The sequence below is a fragment of the Coloeus monedula genome, assembly GCF_965178545.1.
Source record: "Coloeus monedula genome assembly, chromosome: 11".
Taxonomy (NCBI): domain Eukaryota; kingdom Metazoa; phylum Chordata; class Aves; order Passeriformes; family Corvidae; genus Coloeus; species Coloeus monedula.
The window spans coordinates 11,566,156-11,588,359 of record NC_138791.1 but is presented as its reverse complement, the minus strand read 5'-3'; the positions used below and the strand labels follow the sequence as shown (position 1 = coordinate 11,588,359).

The window sequence follows — 22,204 nt, the reverse complement described above, 5'->3', positions numbered from 1 at the left end:
CCAGTGCCAAGACAGACAAAAAAGAGCTTTAGCAGTCTTGCAGAGAGTGCGACTGTGTAGTCAAACTCTATGCATAGTCAAATCAGGGTGAGATGGAAGGGAAAAACAATGATTCATACCTTAGCCCACTGCTCTTACAGCTCAAAATTAATAGAGTCTGGAGCAATTTCTGTTCTACACTGATCCATCTGACATGCAGGTATTCACACAGTAGGTACCTTTAAATAATACATGGGAGAAATCTATCTCCAAAATGTCATTTGTAAATTTTTGTAAAGACATACTACAGCCCGTGCTTCAAAGAAGGATGCAGGCAAGCAGGAGGTAGAAGCACACAGAAATAACTTCAGCCCTCACTCTCGTCCCTGACAAAAACAGTCTTATCCTAGGTTTTAAGAAGAGATCACAATGCAGTATTTCCTGATTTTGAAATGCTCCTGACTCCGCAGAAGCAGAGTCTTTTAAAAGAAATGTAAGTCCCCTCCAACAGGCCTCAGAGATACGGCTGCAGTGAGAGCCCTGCACAAGGTCCTGTGGTGGGGACTCCGAAGGATGCTCTCTGAGGCGTGCTCCTTGGAGTCTGCTCAGGGGCAGAAACAAAATAAAGGTGCCTACACAGGCTGGTGCTGTCTCACATCTCTGTCAATCTCCAAAAGCGTCCACAAATCAGTCATAGAAGACTGGTACCAAGTCTGAGCTAACAGGCTCTACTGAGAGGAAGGTTCAGCATGCTGATCCCTCACATTACAGCTGTTGGAAAAGGAGCTGGCTTGTACCTTGCCAACATCAAGCCTGGGTACAGCAAACACACAACTGCCTGCACTTGAGTATAGACTTACTAGTCAAGCTGATATAAAACCCATGGTTGAGTGTCTCATACTGTTGGAATTCTCCTTTTCCCCATATCCTCTGTCAAACTTACCAATTTCCATAATGCTGCATTTGTTAACACCCATCTCTCAGCCAGTGGTCCACAGCCAGTGGACCAGCAGCCCCTTTCTCCAGAGTGGAGAAAGCACTGGCACCAATCCTACAGCCCAACTCCAGGTCAGCCCTCTGGCACCCTCCCGTTTCTCCTTTCTCCTCATCCGTGGGGTAACACTCACTCCGATCCTGCAGCCATGTCGGAGTAGGACGTATCTGGTGTGGTGACTCCCAGAGGGATTGCAATGCTCATGACGCCCGTCGGGGATCACGGAGTCCAGAGGGCAGCGACTGGCCGCTCCGAGGGCGGAGAGGAGCCGCAGAGCCTCGGCCAACACGTCACGGACATGGGGAAACCTACCAGGGTAGAAACAAAGCATTGCATCTCTGTTATGGGATGAGGTCTCCCTGTATGCCTCTGAAGAAGGCTTTCACAGCAAAGAAAAGCATAAATAGATTTCCATCAGTGACATGCCACATCACTTTTACTTCATTTTTACATGTAGGGCCAGGGAAGAGGTAGATAGATGGTAGTAGTTTGGTGGGGGGTTGGAGTTTTTTTTACAGTGGACTGACACGAAATGAGCTGCTTTGCCTTAAGGCTGATAATGATAGTTCCCCCCTCCCCCAAGTAAACTGAGGACTAATTATCAGATAAGTAATCTATTAGCTCCTTCTGCATATAAGCAGCAGCTGCCACCTATCACCCACAGCCCTCCACCAGCATTTCCTAACTCTTTCCCCAAACAAGCTGCAGGCAAAACCCCACCTCTGAGGACAACTAGACAATGCCAGGGTGGACCCAGCTGAGACCTCTCCCTGGAGATCAGTTTGTATGTGCATTCGTTGGGCCTACAGCACAGGTGACCGGCAGAGCAGCTGTTCCCACACCACCGATGGCTGCCCTGGGCCACGAGGCCCATCCTGGACTGTGCACCGGTGGCTCAGTGAGCCCTGACACAGCGAGCCTCGACTGTCCCTGACACCTCCCCAGGGCAGAGCCACGTCAGACGTCTGGGCGCTGGGAATGCGGCGGGACCATTGGCTGTGCGTGGGGAGCCGGGGTGAGTCACGGCGGCACCGGGGCGCAGCCGCCGGCCGTGCCGGGGAAGCCCGGGCTCCACCTTCGCTGATGACCACAGCGCTTTGCTACGGCCGTGAGAGAAATCGCCGATAAATGCAGACTTCCAAGGGTCGGATGGCGGCCGAAGGTGAAACGGGATCAGCTCCTCGTTATGTAAATAACCTCAATAACACAGATGAGCATAAAGGAGCTATTATTTTACACAGCTCAAGAGAACCCCCCCACACACAACACGGAGAAAGGCTGCATTTCTGCACGGAGCAAAGGCAGCTCCAAAAACAAACAAAAAAAAAAAGGTGACAACCACCCTCTCTGCACGTTAAACTTTAAGGGCAGCCTTGAATACTTTCCACTGCCTTTCCCCGGCTCCGGCAGCGCAGACAAGCCAGCCTGCTGTCACATGCTCCCCGGCATCTCGGGGCTCTGCCAGCAAACCCTCCTGGGCTAGAGAGAGGCCGTGAGCCAAGTTTTCCTGTGGGTAGTGAATTTCTCACAGGGAACTGCCTTGGGACACCACGGTCCAACCATTGTTTAATACACAAAACCCCCAGAAACACAGAAACACACACTCACTATAAGGGCAAATGAAGAGTGAGAGTCAGAAAGTTTAAATGCTACATGCTATATTGCCTTTTCCTGTCTTAAAAGGCGGGCCACTTCTCTCGGCACAAGAAAATACTTTCCTTCTTCAGCATACATCCCTGAGAAATCTTTCAGGCAGTATGACAGGTATACGGTGAATTACAGAAGTAGCACGTAAAGATTTCTAAGTGGTCTGTGGCAATTCCCTGTTATGCCCCAAAGCAATGGTCTCGCAGGGAGGTGGGAGATGAAAAAGGAAACAGGCAGGACTAAGCTCACAAGCAGTTCCAACCCAAGACAGCCCAGTGTCCTTGAGTGTGTTTTCTGGAAAAAAAAAATTAAAAGAAAAATAAAAGGACCTTTCAGAAGTGTCTTATTTACCCTTTCTGATGCTTGTGACAAGAGTTGTGATTTCTACACAGACACGAGATGAGACAAACTGCTGCTAAAATACAGCTAAAAGCTACAGACATCCATCCCTGCTTCAACCAAGTCACGTTAAACTCTAGCACAAGGTTAAAAGAAGTAAGGCAAGTTCCTCAGTGTCTGAAGCACCCTTCCCTTTAAGGGACATGGAAAACTATTCCTCCCCCCACACCCAGTAATCTTTCTAAATACTTGTTTAGATGTTTTTCCCTCTATCAATCTCTTGCCTTTGCCATGACCATACCCAGCTGGCAGCAGCCCGACATTTCATCAGAATAAATTCCAGCCTCCTGCCTGCCTGTGACTCAGCAGAACTGGAGGATTTCAGGTGCAGCTTCTGGACTAAAGAGTCACAGGATACCTGGTTAATCCAGGAGTAACTGGGACAAGTTTTCACCCACTTCTCATAGGAAACCCTCTTTCTATCAACACTGTACAAATGCTGCTGCACTGGAATGGTCTGATAACTGCCATTTTTGGGAAGGAGATTACTGGAGAGACATGAAATACCAAAACCCGAAAGGATTAAACAAGGCAAATTCCAGTTCAGTCACTTTTGTGTTGACCCAGCAATACTTGCCCAACCATCACCCATGCTCAGATTTTACTGTTTGGTGCTGCTATTTTATGTGTACTTTTGACTCTGACCATGTGACAATTCAAAATGAATTGGTGAGACCAACTTCAAGTGCTGTCCAAGACCACATCACCTTCAAGCTACATTACAGTATGGACTTCATGAAACTTGGCCTATTAACATGCAAAACATCAGCCAGAAAATGCTGGGGTTGAGATCTAAATGTTCACCTATCAAACTGGTCAATTTCCTGTATATTCAATCCCCAAGGTCCTTCCTACCTCTCCGCCCAAAAATACAGCTGTACAGGAAAAAAAGGTCACACCCAGTTCTCTCTGCTGCCACTGGACTAAGTTTTAGTAAAAGTCAAAGTCTTAATTCAAATCCAATGAGCATCAGACCACAGCACAAACCTGTCTCCCTTACAACACAATTCTTCTTGAAATCAAATGGAAATGGTAATTTTGATGGCCCAACAGGTAGATAATACTTAGCTGGTTTCGAAAATGTAGCATTTAAAGATATTTTTTCCCCCACATTTGGCACCTACATACCTGCTTCCTTAACCAGTCATACCAGTATAAAGATACCTGGTCTTCCCCAACATCATCAGAACAGCCCAGATGAGCATCCACCCACACAGCCACCCCAGCTGGGATCCCTGGTTCTCACTCAGCGCAGGTCATACGCCAAGGGACTGACCCATTGTGAGTGGCTGCCTTGGCTACACTGTGAATATATGCTATTCAGTTATTTCAGGTAACATCCTGTATTGACAGAAAAGACTGTAATAAATCTAAGCTGGCCAAGAGAAGGTTAAGCACCACCTGCTGCTGTAACAGTGAATTAAATTTTCAGAACTCTGTTTAGGATGCAATGGCTGCAGCGCTGCATTGGCTCACTTCCACAGCCACTGCCATCCATGTACAAATAAAGCAGATGCAGAAAATTTACTGCTGCAAACTCTCTTTATTACTTGCGGTGTTAGAAGTCTGTACTAACAGGGACAATCAAGCATGGTGAGTCAAAGAGCTCACTAGAGCTTCCTCCTTCAAGATGTGGTTGTTCCTGTTTTCACTCGTGTCCCAGTCATACAGACACCTCTGGGCACCCATGGTGTGCAACACTTGGTGACAGAATCTACAAAGTATTTGTGAGCGTCATGAAAAATTCACCCCCAGACAAAAAACTCTGGGCACAGCTTCATAGACTGTACGTGCTACCTAAATTAAGACTCCATCATCCTTTGGTGCTGTTCAGGTGATGCTGTACAATCTCAGGGGGGACAGAACACATCCCTTGCACCCTCCCATGGTCACAGATTCAAGGGCAAAGCAGTTACCAAACAGGGGGAGGACAGAGATTCATGCTGTTCCTCTGCAGGGTCAGTGCACATCTGTGAGTCTGTGTCCACAGAGAGCCTGAAATACTTTACCACTGTGCATCCAGTGTCTTATGCAAGGCCAAGAAAGATAAAAAGGTAACAAGGGTACAAACATATCATGGACAAACTGACAAAAGCTTTTTCTGATTATGTGAAACTTCAACATGTGAGCCAGGGCAGGGAAAATAGGGAAATCACCTCCACGCGCACTGATCGTGACCGCTTCTTGTTCGGAGATAGCAAAGGAGAGACAAGCGCTTCCTTTATCTCTCTCCACACTTCCCAGCAACTCCAGTTATTGAAGTCCCAAGCTGGAAAGAGATTCCAGACTTTTGACAACCCAGGATTACTAGTGTCTAAACAATAACCACCATCATCTTCTCTATGCTCAGCAATAGGCCTCTAAGTCACCTACACAGGATGAGCTCCCTGTATAATGAGTTGCACATCTTTAAGCTCCCACACCATTACCAGTCATATCAAATTCAAAGCACTTTTTTCTCCTGCACCTCACACTGCCACAGGCCAGTCCAGAGCTGGTGGAAAACTTGTAATAGCAGCTCTGCCATGCAGCCTTCCTTGGCATCCTCTCCATCAGCCTCATCTGGGACAGGAAGAACAAGGTCTGATAAGTTCATACTTAACACTGCCATCTCCACCAGCGGCAAATCACTTGGCATGTGGAGCAATGTAACAAGTATTAGCATCTTAGATTTTCTTCATTCATCTTTCCCTCTGGAAATTTCAGAAAACCATGATCTATGGAACATCTAATGTAAACAGGAACGGTTTCCATTACCATGCTGAAAAATTACCGCTCATCAGCCAGTGCCATTCAAATATGAGCACAGTCCACCTGAGTCCAATCAAGCACTGCCTGTACATCCACAAACCTCATGTCAAGGTCAGATCCTCACAGAAGGGAAAGCACCTTTGGAGCAAACAGAATCAGATAAAGGTTTTTTGTATTTAACAGTTAGCTCAAAAAACCGCATCAAATTCCCTGAATTTCAGACACGTTGTTCTATAAGGACATCTACACAGACACAGGGGCAGAGCAGATAAATCCTTGAATCATTTAGCTCTGACTTATTGGGAAACAGACTGCTAAAACTACTTGAACTGTGCCTGAGTCTACCAATACAAATGCTTAGCTCTGCTCTGAAAACAAGCTGGATTCACTAAGCAGCAGGGAAACAAATGTGCCAGTTTTAAAGAATGAAATATTGACATAAGTATTCACTATTATCATTAGATCCATACATCATCTGCTAGTGGGCTGACAAAGCAAGACACCAATTCTATCCCATGGGTTCTGGAAGAACTCAGTCCTAGCCTACAACAGAAAGGATCAAAGTAACAGGCAACACTGGTATTCATTACTAGCTATGCATAGCTATGATAACCAAATTATTGACAAGTATAGCACAATAGTTAAAGATTTCTCTGTCTTAGGCCTTTCTCAAAACTGTCCCCTGGTTTATATGTATGCAACTATATGCAAAAAGAAATGCTTGTTATGTACACATTTTGTTCAGAGTTCATTTTGCTCTCTGGGATCTAGACAACCTTGACAAAACACTGACAAGCTCTCAGAACAAGAATACAGCATTTTAAAATTGTAAAACGTCAAATAGCAACAATCCAGTGAGACCCGTTCCTGCTTACCACACTTGCAAGAGCTGGAGTCAAAGGTCAGGGAATGGCAAGACTGCTGCTTTTAGGATATGGGTGATTTCAAATACTTTTGGTATCCACGGGCCTATACATCAGTCAAGTTGTTCCATACAAGATATGAAACCATATTAACAATTCCCATTATTCTTGAAGTGCTCTATGAAAGCACTACTAACTACATCAACACATGTTTATGAATACACCTACTTAGCTAAAGTCAGCACAACAAAGCTGTTCAGTGAAGGCTATGTAAACCATGTTTAAAACTGAGGTATAAGCAAGTTAAACTGATTTTGACAAAATTTGGAAACAGACAGAAACTAAGTAAATTTAATTTAAGAAATTAAACTAAGTTTAACAATTTAAAGACAATTTTCACCATATCTATCCACAGGATTTTATCCGATGAAGAAAACATCAATTTTAGTTAAACTACTCTGTGAACTACACCCTAAGGGACTACAAATGATGAGAGAGCAACTGAGAGAAATTAAATCATCAAGCAGAGAAATTACAAAATGCATAGTCTAGTACTCTCAGCAATTGACCCAAGACTGCAGAAATTACTTCGAAAAGCAAAAAGAATAACCTCAAAACTTTGCTGCTGCTTTGGCAGTCAAGACATTACACAAACCAAAACAAAATCCTGTTTTTCTTTTGAAATCATTAAATATTTCAGATACTACGATAAAAAATAGAAATTTAATAAGAGAGAAAAAAAGGGCAGGTAAGACTTTGTCTCCAGAAATACCTTCTCCTAGACAATTCAGTCACATTCTTGACAGTTCAATACACTCCAGAGGTGGAGATATCAGACAAGGGTTTGTTTGGACTTTCTTAAAACATCAAATTTGCATCACAGAACCTTACTGGAAAGTTTAAATTATATTGATTTTAAATTGGTTGAAGAGTCTTACGTAAACATAATTCCATAAAAATTCCATATTAGAAAGCAGAAGCAAATTACAGAGTAGCAGTGATTCATGGCAGACCAAATTATTCTGAGGTTATGTTTATGTAGAGGTGGCAGGCACACACCAGGGAACTTTGCCTGCACCTCAGGCTGATGAGAAGGGACCTGGCAGCATTTGCATGGTCTGCACACACAGTGTGCTGAGCAGGTGACACAGACAATGTTTTAAAGGAATGACAACAATGTAATGGGAGAAGGACTATCCCAACCAAGAACTTCATGTTAAAGTCCTCGTAACTTTAAGGGTCATGAACAGAGGAAGTCTTCAAGAAAACATCACAACACTATGAAAATTTGAAATCATCAAAATAACATTTAAAGAATAACAGAAATAGTGGAGAAACTCAGAAAAATCCCATAGACTCAAAAAGAACCCCTTTTATGCTCAAAACGTTGCTTTACAGTGGTTCTATCTCACAGCATTACAAGTCACCGGTGAAGGTAACAAATTCTTCAAACACTGAAGCATTTAAAATTTTATTTTTTATTTTGTATATTTTATTATATTTATTATATTTTATTTTTGAAAATACTGTTCTCTACTATTTTCTGGAAAATATACAGCAATACAAGTGAAAAAAGGATTACACATAAGGCACCATGGTTGGAGATACAAAAATTACTCAAGTACATGAAACAGGAAAGAGGAAAAACATCCCTTTTCTCTTTCAGTTCAACAAACTTTTGATTTTGTGACAGTCATGGGGCAAAACTATTCTGCAGCGCAGGGAACACATACTAATTGCTATGCTGGTCCTATACTGTAAGGTTGCTGGTCTCTTTTCCCATGAGGTGAAGGAGAACAGTCAAATGTCTGTATGTCACAAAAATGCAAACAAAAAGGTTCAGAACAGAGATTAGATTAAGAGCTTGACAACCAACCTCCAGTGAATCCAGCTGTGGCCGCTGATGTTACTGCTGCGACTGTCTCCTCTAAGTCTTTGCCAAAACAGGTGGCAGGAAGGAAACATTGCCATGTCTCATCAATTGCAGTTGATGCCAAGAAGACTAGACTAAAAGCAAAACCAGGTAAAATACATGTTCCCTTTTAGACACTGTTGTAGGGACAATACATTTCTGCAACGGGGCTGACAATTAGGAACAGCAGTATTGGAAACACCACTGCTCAGTCCACCATACCTTGTCCATATATATCTCTATGTTTTCAGAGTCAATTTAAGAGACCTGCCTACACCAGAAAATGGCTACGGATAAAGTAAGACTCAAGATTAATTTAAATAATGTAAATAACTTTGGTTTAATCTTAGCAGACCAAAGTGCTTCCTTGTTCTAAATTTTGTTGCTTGTGGATGCAATAGTATTCGCATGAATGGTTTTATCCATGCAACTATTAAATTTTCCTAAGTAGACAAACCTTAAATTTAAAAGCTTGTCAGACAACCCCCCATGAAAAGAAAAAAACCTTTAGACCTTGAAATTGCATTTTGAAGGTATTTCATAGAAAAAAAGCCTGTACCACATGCAAGGTCAGAGGGAAACTCAGCAATGAAGGGCAGTAACTAGGATCAAATCCAAAGCCAGAGAATTACAGTTCTCATGAGAATTCAGACAGTCCGGAGTCACGGGAAGTTGCTGAATATAGAAGGGGAATCAGCAGAATTTACTGGCACAGAGCAGCATCCCGAACTTACAACCAGTGGAAGGCTAACCACTAACAAGTGGCCAGGAGTAGGACTGCAACCTCCAGTCCCAGTATCGGAAAAAAGATTTCTGCATAATCCCACTAAATACTCTCTGCCTGTGCCTCGAGGTCTCGCTGTACGTCCTTTATACATCTATTTAAGGCCCCCACGTGACAAAGGCTGCCTGCCCGGCCACTCCCCGCCGGGGCAAACAACCCAGCTCCAGAGGAGACTCCAGCAGCGCTTCCAAGACAGACGTTGCATCAGCCAGGTGTGCAGGAAGCGGCGGAGAAAAAGCAGCTGTTGACGAAGGGGCTCTCGGACGGAGGCCGCTCCAGGAATCCCATGGAAAGGACGACAGGAAGGAGAGAGACGCTCCGCACACAGAACAAGCTTCATCGGCTTCAGAAAGCCTTTGTGCTGGGGCTCCGGACCTGGCCTTTCTCCCAGAGATGATGCAACACTGAGGAACAAGGTCTGTGCCAGAGAAAACTATTCACAGGCTATGCAGATGGCAACGCAGCCAAAGGCTCTCGGATCAAAACATGCCAGAGCCCCCCAGGCCCGGCAAGCCCCCCCAGGCCCGGCAAGCCCCCCCCGGCCTTCCTTCGTGCCCCCAGGATCCTCCATTTCACACTGCAGCCTCGCTCCTAACACGACCCCGGCTTAAGGCAGAATGAAGGGCTTTACAATGGAGAAAAAAAAAAAAAAAAAAAAGTGTTTTAAAATCCTGCAAAAATCACAGCTCGTTCTCTGATCTGTTGGGAGGGAAGAGATGGGGAAGAGACGGAGCGCAAAAGCCTCCAATCTCCCACACAGGGATCCTCCCATCACCGCGGCTTGCCAGCGCACGCCTGAGCTCCCCAAACACGTAGGGCAGCTCTGTGCTCGCCGGCAGCCTCGGCCTGCTCTCACACACCAGGAAACCACGCAGGGACTGCCCGGGCAGCCATGGCAACATCACACAGTGTGGCAATTATGGAGCCGCAGCTCCCACGCGAAGGTTCAGCCCTGCTTTCCATTACAGGACTCATTTTGACCCTTCCCCCCCTGCCCAAACCACCACCGAGTGCCATTCCAGCTCCAACCTGGCCTCTGTGGTTTGTGACTGGCAAGTTTTGCAGCCGTGCACCTGGGCTCGAGATCATGCAAATACATTTTTCTCCGCGTTGTAAGTTACTCCAGGCTTGTGTAACGGCTCTTGTGCCGCGTTTCACAAACACCTGTTTGTCCGATGTGCCTCGAGTGAGAAACCAGGTGACAAAAACACCTGCAACCTGCGCTGCACCTGGCAAGAGTCAGATCCATTACTGAGCTATATAATCACTATTATGCATTAAAATCTAGTGAATTTTACAGGATTTTGGCAATATTCCAGCGCTGTGACAGGTTTCAAGGCTCAGCCCACTGCACTGCCCCACCACATCCCCTTCTCAGGGACATCTTTCTAGGAGACATCACCAACAGTAGCACTTGCCCAGGCACTGGTACCCAGTTGCACCCTTGGTCATCTAAGATGGTTCTGGGACCCCTAGCAAATTCACACATTTCTGGCAGATGTGCTTTTCCCAGCACAAAACCTGTTAGAGAGCAGACTGAGTCAGTAGGACAGTGGTGGAGAGCAACCACGAGGCCCAAAGGCAGCATCAGCCAAAATCCCTTAGCTCCCCTTCTGGGGCTTCCAACCACTCAGTGATGCTGAACAATGTCCAAGAGATGTTCTTTATCGTGTTTCACTTTTCTGGATGAGTTGCATCTCACATTATATGGTATTTTGGCACTGGTAAGATATGCACTGATCCCAAAATGCAGGTACTACTGACACAGCACCGTGGCATGCCCCAGCTCTGCATGTTGGATCCTCCATGAACAGTGGATGTTCACCCAAAAGTCAGATTTACAGAGTAAGACAGCAGCCAACAATATACTGGCCCAACAAGATTTAAGGAATATAAATTTTTTAAAGTCATTTCGGTAAGTTTTTTGTCAAACAATATAATCACAGACTTGCTCTTACAATCACAGAGAAAAAGGTGTAATGCTTATTCAAGAAACTCCCAAATATCTACTTCCTAACTGGCGGCAAGAAATGCAAAGCTTGGCAAGACAGTGCTGAGAGCCATGATCACTTTTTTTTGAATAGCCCATTTTTTTATTAACAAGATAAACAGCAAATAATCCAGTAGAACACATTTGCAAAGTAAACACAGATGACCAGAAATTAGCAGTAGAACACCTGCAACCAGTGACTGAAAAAAGACAAAAATCACTCAAACCTGTTTTTTTTCTGATGACTTGCACATAAATTAGTAATTTCTTCCCTTGAGAAGAGCACAGCACACCATCAACCACCTTAACTGCTTGTGGGTGGTAACACAGCAGCATTGACATCAAACAGTTGGCCGAGAGTGCTCACATAGAGCTCACACGAAAGCGATGCTGAGTGAGTGGTTCTGTAACACATCTGTGTAATGCTATCTGCTACCTCCATCTTTTTTGAATGTTAAATTATGAGCAGAGTAATACATTCAAGACATTTTTCATGATTATCATAAATGCAACTAAGCACATGTATGTACAACCACAGGATGAAACAAAGAGGTTGAAATGCAAGAAGTTGCTCAGGTTGAACACACTGACAGCCCTCCTCCACCAGGTCGTCTCCCTCAGCCTCGTGATGCTGTGGAGAGGGGGACAATGACACAGCTGAGAGGGAAGGCAACGAAGAGGGAGATTTCTCTACTCCTAAACTAAGCCCTCACAACCTCTTTTGTGTGCAGCACTTCCTGTGAGCTGCTCCTGCAGGTTAAGGCAGACAGGGCTGTCTGGACAAGGTGAGTAGCAGGGGTTGCTGCACTCGATCTCGAAGCTGGAGGTCTTTGCTTTCTGCTGTGTAGTGCCCCAACACGTTCCTGCAGTTTGCTATCCCTCTAGCCCTAAGCAAGGAAACTTGCAGCTGCCAGACAACCTCTTTCCCACTTCAGAAACAGCACAATTTATGTGACAAATTGATAGAAAATGTTCAGAAAATGTTCAGCTGCCTTTTCTTCCATAGGACATAGAAGCATTTTCTTACTGCATAGCTGCAGAGGTGACAGCAATGGGGCTCCTCCCTGACTGGACCTGGAGGAGGAAGAGAGGAGAGGAGAGGCAGGAATGCAGCCACGCAGGAGAAAAGAGCAGCCCAGGTAGCTCAACGTCCTCCTCTGCACAGGCAAGGACGAGCATGCACTCAGGCAGGACCGACCGGGAGAGCTCCACCTGCACAAAGCAACAGATTTTGAGAGCTACCAGAAGGGAATTTAAGAGCTCTGCATGTCTGCAAAGGCATCTGGAACAAGGTAATCTATGGAAATACAGACACTTGGCAGCCATCAAGGGAGTGGTGGAATGCACAACTGCAAATAAAAAGTAGAAGCATGATGTGGAGCCATTACCAAACTGAGTCACTCAATTCCCCAGGTGAATTTACAAAGTGATGGACAAGTAGAATTGCTAAAGTACTCTCATTTGGATGGCATGAAAACCAGCAAACAAGTGCCATTAGAACACCACTTCTCACAATTATTCAGTATTGTTTCAAACACAAATAAACTTTCTGAACAAGTCCAGTTAACTTGAGAGATAAGAGAATATCCTACATTCATTTAAGAATGAACCCTACCAGGAGAGCTTGTGCTTACTCTCAGAGGAATTGTAATCATATTGCCGTTGTGCAATTTTTTTCATACTGTTTCTAAAAAAGGATGAAAAAGATTTACAGACTTGTGTTGTGGTCAACTGGAATGCAGGAATGCTCATCTGAATACTGTGAGTGTACACAGTTACATCAGGGCTTCTCTGTAGGGGCTTTCAGAAAGCCTTAACCATATCTTAAACATCTGAAGCAACACAGTATGGGAAGGAGCTGTGTTCCAATGATGCAAGCCACAAAGCATTAAATTTCAGAGTTCCCTTCACATCTTATGTGTGTTATGCAAGGCAGTATCCTAGTGCCAGCTTAACTAGTTCTCCTCTAAATTCATCTTAATTTCATGATCTTGGCTGTGACTGCAAGTTCATGTACCTGAACTTGCTCCAACTGCTCATGGCATGAAATCTTCAAAGATTCTTAAACTCCAGTGTCAGGAAAGGAGCATTATCATAATTTTTTTTTTTTAAATCACAATATATTTTCACCAGAAAGAAGTTGGGCTTATTGTAAAAGACTAAGATGAATGTTTGTTCCTTTCCCCTTGCCTGTAAACAATTCCAATGTTTAATTGCTATCATTGCTAAGAAACAGTACTTCAAAATTGAATTTGTCTAACCTCAGTTGATATTGCTATGCCTTTGTCAGCAAATCTCACAAGTCCTTTTAGAGAAAGATCAAGTCCTCTCTCAATTGTCTTTTCAATAAGCTGAGTAAGTTGAGCTCCTTTAAACCTCACATCATGAGGCTTATTTTCCAGTCCCTGGATCATTTCTGCAGCTGTCCTTTGAATTCTCTCCAAATACACTGGCATTCTTCTTGAAGCATGGAAACCAAAATTCAATTCCAGTATCAGTCTCAACACTGCTGTGTTTATAAGATTACTTATTTTGCTTCACATTCCTTTCCCCCACTTTTTTTTTCTCCTCCTCAATACGCCCAAGAATCACATTAACCCTTTTAAATAAAATAATGGCCCAAGTACAATGTGGAGGCAACAAGCTGTAAAGACCTTAAAGCCCTTTGAGCTACTGCTTTCCAAAATGCTGTTTCACAATTTATAGGTGGGTCTTCAGTTTTGCTGACAAATGCATCACCTTGCAACTGGAAGGATTCACATCTTTTGTTGAAATGTGGCAAAACAATTCAGAGATCCCTAAACATACTTCATTATCCCACTAGCACCTCTCTGATCAAGAATCATCAAATATTTTATGCTATCCAGATAAAAAGAATCTAAAGAGTAGTGAATTAAAATCTGATTTCATCTCACAACCATCTATAAAGCTAGGTGTGTTCTTGCCAAGTCCCAGTCTCAGATATTTCAGGTCTCCACTATTGATGCAATTTCTCCAGCACAAACATTTCCAGTATCAGAGTACAGCCTTCTTCCTCCTATCTTTTGCCCTCTCCACCTAAAACAGACATGTTCCCCCACACCTCCTACACCCAGTCTAACTTGCACTCAATCACTGAATACTCCAGATTTGAAGGGACCACTGAAGGTTTAACTGAAGGTTTAACACTCTCCCTCCCCCCAAAGCAGGGGCCAACTTGGATCAGTTGCTCAGGGCATTGCTCATTTCTTCTCCAGGGCCACTAAGTCTTTGCATAACTATGTATTTTAAGGCCAAAAATAACCTTCTGATGATTTCTCTTTCCACCTAACAAAGACTGGAAAATCTCACCTAGTCATTTTTACACTTGGCATTGCAGCTTACATGTGAGCTAGGCCATGTTTGTCAAGCACAGCCTGAAAAACAGTATATGAATTTACCACAAAAATCATGCAATGCATTGTAGCCTTGAGGTCCCCAACTAGCATCAACCCAAGCCATTAAGTCTTCACAGTGAGCATAGTGTATTTGTAGTTCTTATGAAAGAAAGTGTAAAACTTCTTTTTAGAACTAAAACTATATCAAACACTTTCTCAGAAGCCTTTGAAGAAGGTTTCCAACTACCCGAGTGAAGCTCAGCTCCAAGTACCCCTCCTAAGGAGAACTTCCCCTGCATACATATGTGACTGAAGACGCCAGCTTCCCCAGTTTCATGAAATGTATTAATGGCAAATGTATTGATAGAATTTTAAATGCCATCTTCTATGTCCACAGTCACAAGATTTATCAGCACCTCTCTTTATCAATACATTTAACAACACACTCACAACACGTTTCCTTGACTACCTAAACAAGGCTGTCCATCATCCCTTAACTAGCACAGAATATCTCAACTCACACACGCCAGTTCCTACAAAGATTACAAGTTCCTGCTTGTCACTAAGAAAAATCTCCCCCACCCCTCCAAAACCTCCATAATTATATAAACAAAGGACTTGTGTGGAAACACATTTATCCATATAAAAGCATGTCATAATAGTCAAGTTATCCCCCTTTCCCTGAAGAAGAGCTATGCGAAATCCAAGTGACTAAGAGCAGGGCCACATGTAATGTAACAGCATGAACTACTACACTGAAATTAGAGACATTAGCCAAGATCCTGTGATCTCCTCACCTTACATTCTTCCCTAAACATCAATTTTTGGCCCTGTCAGAGATGAACAAAACCTTCAGTCTGATTCAAGAGAGCCACCCTTGTTCTCACATTACGTTCTCTGCTCTCCTGTCTGGAATTATTAGTGCTGTATTCTCTGCCAACAGCAAGGAATCTCTTTAAGCTTGAAAAAAATGTGGAACAGAATAAAATAAAAAAAATCCCATCACATGAGTAAATGAGGCTTGACAGTATGATGGATGCTGCAGGTTCACAAGTATGAAGGTACTCCTAAGATGATGGCTTGCGCCTGTTACAGCTTCACATCTTCACATAAGCATAAAAGGTTTGCCGCATTCAGGAGGGAGATGCTCAACTATTTATATTGGATGCATTTTATATAAGACTGAAGATGACTAAGTCACAGCTGGACAGATTATGTTCTAGAAACAAGCTATGCGTTCCTCCCTGTACCTTAAACAACAGCATTTCTTCATCTGCATCTTTTCTCCTTTCTCTTTCAAACACAAGATGCCGAATTCTCACAAGAAAAAAAAAAGCAGACAGAAAATATTCAGGGCAATGTGCTTTAACTGAAAGGAATTTCACATGCACCACTCATCATAGGGCTAATTTGATTTTGTCATTATGGAAAAACTGAGAACTATCGAGACCTCAGCTGGGAAACAGTTGGATAAGAGAATGGTCTCAACACAGGAGGAAAACAGCACAGACAGGAATTATCTTCCTGAATAATGCAGATAGATTTTGTGCACACTAGACATCTAAACACAGTTTGGCAAAGTACTCTGAAGGCCCCCTCACATAGCTTATCGGTCCTGTGGCTACAAATCGTAGCAGCGTTGTTCATAACCCAAACTACCCTGCAGCATTACAAAGCTAGTGAAAACAGGCAGGAAAAACACCCTGGCTCGTATTACCATGCTTCCCCATCATCAGCTCATAGAAATACTTTCACCTGTATCCATTACATAATGCACTCCCCACCACATCTACTAACAGCAGTATTAAAACCACTGACAGCTTTACTGAAAGAACCTGAAGATACATAGAGAAGGAGCACAACACTACAGAACATGGACATGTAGGCAGAGGTGACAACTAGCGTGGGTGAGAGAGCTACCTAAAACTGCAACTTGTACCACTAGACCAGAAGCCAAAAAAACCCCAAACCAAACATGTTGTACCTCCACAACTGCCTATAAGATGTCCTATGCAAGCCAATTCCTTTTTTGTGCCTTCATTTTTTAATCAGTAAAATCAAAATACCACTCCTGAGATGTCACATACAGTGTTTCTAGACATGAAAGCCAGGGCTTTATCTAGTTCGAAGCAGAACAGGAGTGGGGACACATTGTCTTGCCAGCATTTCATCTTTAACTTTTAGGGGGCAAAAAGCACCTGAAAAAAATTTCAGTCACTGTGGCCATTTCACATGTTTCATTCCTGTCAGTAAAGGCTAAGGACCCACACACTCATCCTGGGTAAGAAGCAGCAGACTCCAAAAATCAGCGATGATCAGTTTAACTGTAGAGATTTTAACCTAAGCCAAATTATACCTCTTCAGTACTAACAGAATTCCATAGAAAGTCCCATTGTTCAAGATTAATTTCTACATTTTAAACTCATGTACCATTTCAGTAACAATCATCTCTCAACAACTTCAGCAAAAAGTTTCCATCATTTTTTAAATATGTGTCAAGGCCATTTTTTTCCTCCTTCACAACCTTCTCTTCATGTAAAACCGAAAATTTTAGAATTCCTTTCAAGTATTGCCCCAGCCCAGTGACTCTCATGGGAACAGACTGCTTCACTATTACTCAGGAAAAGGAATGACGCCTAAACTCTGATACTGGAAGAGCAACAGAAAGCTACAAACTTTGCTTACAAGAACAGTCTGCTTCCCATCCATCTCTGCTGTGCGACATTGTTTAAAAAACAAAACCAAAACAAACTACTTTTCAAGCAAAGGATTTCACTAAGATGGTCCTGGTTACACTTTCATACTGTTCTGCAAAAACCATAGAACTTACATCAGCATTTGGACATCCCATTTCATTCTCCCTGAGATCCTCTTTCCATGTGTGATTCAACAAATTTCTGCTGACCAGTTTCAGGCTGACAGTTCCAAGCTGCACCCAAGAGAGGCTTAACTAATGACTGCAGGTTTCAATGCACAGTCTCACTTTTAGAACATGCTAGTGCTTTATTCTTTATTAATTTATTACTGCTGTCTGCATATGTAAGACTTAGAAATGCAGGAGCAGGAAACAGGAACTGTGACACATCAATTTCAACTCTTATGTTGCTCCCTGGCAGCTTGTGGGTGAAGTCTTTTCCCAGTTTGTGAGTTTTTCATCTTCTTACAAATTCTGTACCTGAACATGTCATAAAGGATACTTTGAACCTGCAGTGGCCAAAGAGAATCCACCGAGATCAAACCTGTGTTGTCAGATGCAAACAATCCTGTGCTCAGCTTCTTGACTTTGACCAACCCACACCATGCTCCAAGTGTTTCAGGAGCTAAGCTGGAAAGGCAGCAAGCACCACTCTTTTAGCAGTGCTAATGGTGATTTCCATAGGTGTGAAAAGAACGACAACAGCCTGGGAGTTGGGCATCCAAGTGCCTCCCACCTCAAGCAGAGCAGGCAAGAAACAGCCCCTCCAAAAAGGACCACTGCAGGGCAGCGTTAAGGTATTTCCTTTGTGTATCTCACAAGTCACAGCTTTAACCTCAGCAGAGGTCTTCCTACTGCTAAGTCACGTATCTAAAGAGACAGATTTGGGATGGCATACCCCAAAACGCAACGTCTTAGTAAAACTTTCCTCCTCCTGCCCAGCCACTGCCACAGATGAACGATGTGTTCCAACCCTGAATCCTTATCCTGGGGCACGGGCAGGGAGCAGACACAAACGTTCAGATGGAGTCTCCAGAACTCTCTGTACACATCACCCCAGTGCTCACCTAGGCATTCAGCTGCCACTCTGCAAAGTCAGAACAACCGCTGTCAGCTGTAAAGATAACACAGCACATACACTCTGCTTAGTTCCCTTATGGCAAAATGATTGATTTAGGGCTATTTGCAAAGGTTTTCATTAAATAAAAGACTACCCTTGCAACAGATGAGATTTCTTGCTTATGAGACATACTGCTCACACCCATCATGAATTTTTTTTGCACAGCAATACGCGTTTGGAGATGTCATGACATGCTAACATTTAAATACCTTTATTCAAACACAAATAGCCAAAATGCTGCCTCAAGTTCTATTAGACCAGGTAGGCTCACTAGGTACGAAACAAAGCCTCAGCTCACAGTGAGCAGACAGAACAGCACACAACAGGATCTGCAGTGCACACACAATTGCTTTATTTCAAATTTGCTAACCAAGTTTTCCATATTAAAGAAATAGGATTGAAGTTTCTGCTGCAACTGGCCTTGGCTGAATTACATTTTTGTGTTGTTCCACTCATACTATATATATTTTCAGTGAAGTTATACGGAATTCATGCCATGATCTTTTTTTTATACATTTGACAGTGTATCTTCAGTAATTTGTAATTTTCTGCACACCTTGAAGAATTTCACTATCCATTAACAACTGGCAAGTAAATACAAAACAGAGACTTTCCAATTGCTAGGTTAAAAAAAAAAAAAGGATAAGAAACATTGTGTGGTGCATTTACTTACACAGATTAGTAACACTTTTATACTAATTAACTTTTTGCCATCTTCCCAAACTAGCCATCACTCCAGCTTTCAGCTGTACTGACTTTCTGCAGAAGTGTACTTACAAGAATTTACTATTTTGAAACAGTTAAGAACCAAGCTTAGGCTGTAACACTTCTCCACCATCAGAGATCAAGCCTACATTAAAACTCACATCTGACTGCTTCTCAAACAAACAAGAGCAGATGAAGGCAAGACTACACCACCAATTTTCAAGCAGGGAACTAAGGGCTTGTCTAAAGAAAGCACTCCATACACACTGATCAAGGGCACAAACTCACGGAATGGCGCAGATTTGTCAGCATGCAGTGGATGGTGGCTCACTCTCCTTTCAGAGGAGTGTGAAGTTACAGGGGACAGCCTGAGCTGGCTGCGCTGGGTGTGGCATCGAAAGGCGGAGACCCTGTTCCCCTTCTCCGGTCCCCACCACATCCTCTGCACTTCCACCCATATGCTCTCCCCTATTTATTTTGTATGGGCTCTGGATGCCTGACAAATCTCTCAGTGAGCCAATTCAGTTCACTATCTTGGCAAAAAAATAATCCAGCAAAACCCAAAACATAAAATAACCCCAACACAGCTTTCTGCTGGGTTAGCAAGCTGAAGCAGTTCAGAAAAGGAATCCAGCAGGAACCAGAGCTGGCAAACAGAAAAGGCAGAACTCCCCGTTGGGTGAGAGAGCAAGGGGGAACAAAACTTCCCCCATTCAGCAGCAGAGCAGTTGGATATGCTCAGCTGTCTCGTGTAACTTCACCCGGAGTAACCTCGCTCGCAGGGTGCAGTTCTGCAATAGTTTCAAGCTGACTTCAGCTGGCACAGCTTCAGTGCAGCCTCCCCATCCCTCCCTGCACTGGTGCTAACCTGACCCCACAGTCAAGCAGTTCAGGCAGAAGCCAGCAGAAAACTCTTCCTTTCAAAAATGAAATGCACTTGTTTTCTGAATGGTAGCCTTCCTGAATAGTGCACTACTGGGGCAGGCATGGGCCAGAACAGAGGCAAAACTGACACTGGGAAGAACAGGGCTGTCAGCCTGAACTGCCATGGAACACTGTTATGCACCAAAAACCTGCACAAAGCTGTACAATGTATATACAGTGAGTAACAAACACCCATTCCAGTTTAACACACAAATTTCCATATACAAGCAAACCCTGAGGTGGAAATTAGAAGAACTGCACAGCAAAGCGCGTCTGTGACAACCTCAGAACCTGACTTTCACACTACAGTATCCTTGTTCCCTCTTAACTTCCAGGCCATCTTGAACCCCAGCATCCTTGAAGTTCATAAAACTGCAAGAGAACTTTGAACCAGCAAGCCAGTCTCCTCTACAGTCAAGCACAGTCTACTTAACTCCATCAAGCAGTCATCTTTTCTTCAAAGGTTCACTTTAGCTGTAGTTATACAGGAAGCTTCCAGATCTTTGCTGCAGCAAAAGTTAATCTACAGCCACATTACTGAAAGCATTCTTGTAGCGTGATTGTAAGTTATTCCAATTCAACACCACTGAAACACAGCAAATAATGTTTTAGTGTCTTTAGTTAAAGGCCACACAAATGCAAAAGGCTTGTGTACTCTTCCAAGTATCTATAAATTGATAGTGTAGCTCAGGTTGAGACATGCCATTTTAAGGGCTCCATGCTGAACCCCCAGGGCACTTCAGCTTCCCAAATCACTGGTTCTCAAACTTTTCCCAGTGTATTCCTTCCTGCCTACAAGCAAGGATATGTTCTCACCTCCTCACTCTCTCCCATAAAAACATTTAAGAACTGCTCCTTGGCAGCAGTTTCCACACCAACATCCTGCAGGGGTTCCAGTCCTAAAGACTGACTTAAAGCATTCCCAGAAAGATGCAATTTGGGCAGGGTTGGGAAACACAACCACACTGAAAAATATGCCCCTATTCCCATTCTCTGCACTACCTGGAGCTGTGATGAGAAGTTTCAGTCTTCCTGGTCCTCTCCTTCCACCAGCTATCACCTCTGCAGCTCCCATACTCTGCTCCCAAAAGCAAGAAGAGACTTTCTGTCCTACAGACTGACCAACACTGTCTTACGTGGGCTTCCTTACCCAAATATGACCATCAACATAATCCTCAGAAATTCTCTGCCTCTTATTTTCATGATTCAAAGTCATGCAAAACCAAGAGACCACATTATCTGATGCCAACGAACTAAAACTCCAAGCTGCATCCTGACTTTTTTTTCCTTTACTGAATCAGTAGCAGCAGGCATGTTCTGTTGAAAAGTTTGGTGACAGGGTCTCACATGCCTTTCCTATCAACAACTTGCATTTCAAACTGCTTGCTTTAAAGTCAAGAGGATTCTTCTCAGTATCAGAACTTCAAACTGTTTTCTGGGTTGCTGGCACGGTCACTGAAAACATTTTGTCCTGTAAATCAACAAGGCTGGAGAAGAAAACCCTGGTATGAGTTCTGTGAGGACAACAGGAATAGGCCTGAGTCACTAAATGAGCAGCTACCAAATCCAGACAATATCTTCTTGTCAATGTGTATGATTGCAATTGTAATCATGCTCTAAATATGAACACATCAAAAGCACCGTGACCTTTCTACTATGAAATTACTTCAAAATATTTTAGGGCATTTTGGTTTTAAAGCTAACTCACATTCAGCCTCAAAAGGCTGCTTGTAAGTGAAAAAAAAAACAAAACCCACCAAAAAACTAGGTTTGTTTAGAACAGGATGAAAACAGAAAAGTTTGCTGCCTTGAAAACTAGATAGATCTGAGTGTTTGGGATACCTCCCCTTTGCTAAACTTAGCCCTTCTGTGACCCTCAGGGAGGAATGCAAGACCTGTCTACGTTATCAAGTTTATAAGGATTACACTTTAGCATAAACAACAGATCATTCCTGAACTTCACTCTAAAAGCCAAATTCCTGACCATTTCTCAATGCCACTCTTCTATGTTCCTCTCTCTTCATTCCCCCTTTTTTCTTCGTGTTTGGTGAATGTGGGACTATTAGATTCCTGACCACAAAAGAA

At 43.4% G+C, this 22,204-nt stretch overlaps 1 protein-coding gene across 1 annotated transcript in view; it reads right to left on the bottom strand.

The window, feature by feature from the left end:
* SETD5 (SET domain containing 5) overlaps positions 1 to 22,204 on the bottom strand; it is a 65,027-nt gene that overhangs the window by 37,803 nt on the left and 5,020 nt on the right. The window contains exon 2 of the mRNA XM_082288522.1: positions 1,107 to 1,281. Within this exon, the coding sequence (XP_082144648.1) occupies positions 1,107 to 1,177 (71 nt within the window). The 5' untranslated portion in view covers positions 1,178 to 1,281. The remainder of the gene's footprint in view (positions 1 to 1,106; positions 1,282 to 22,204) is intronic.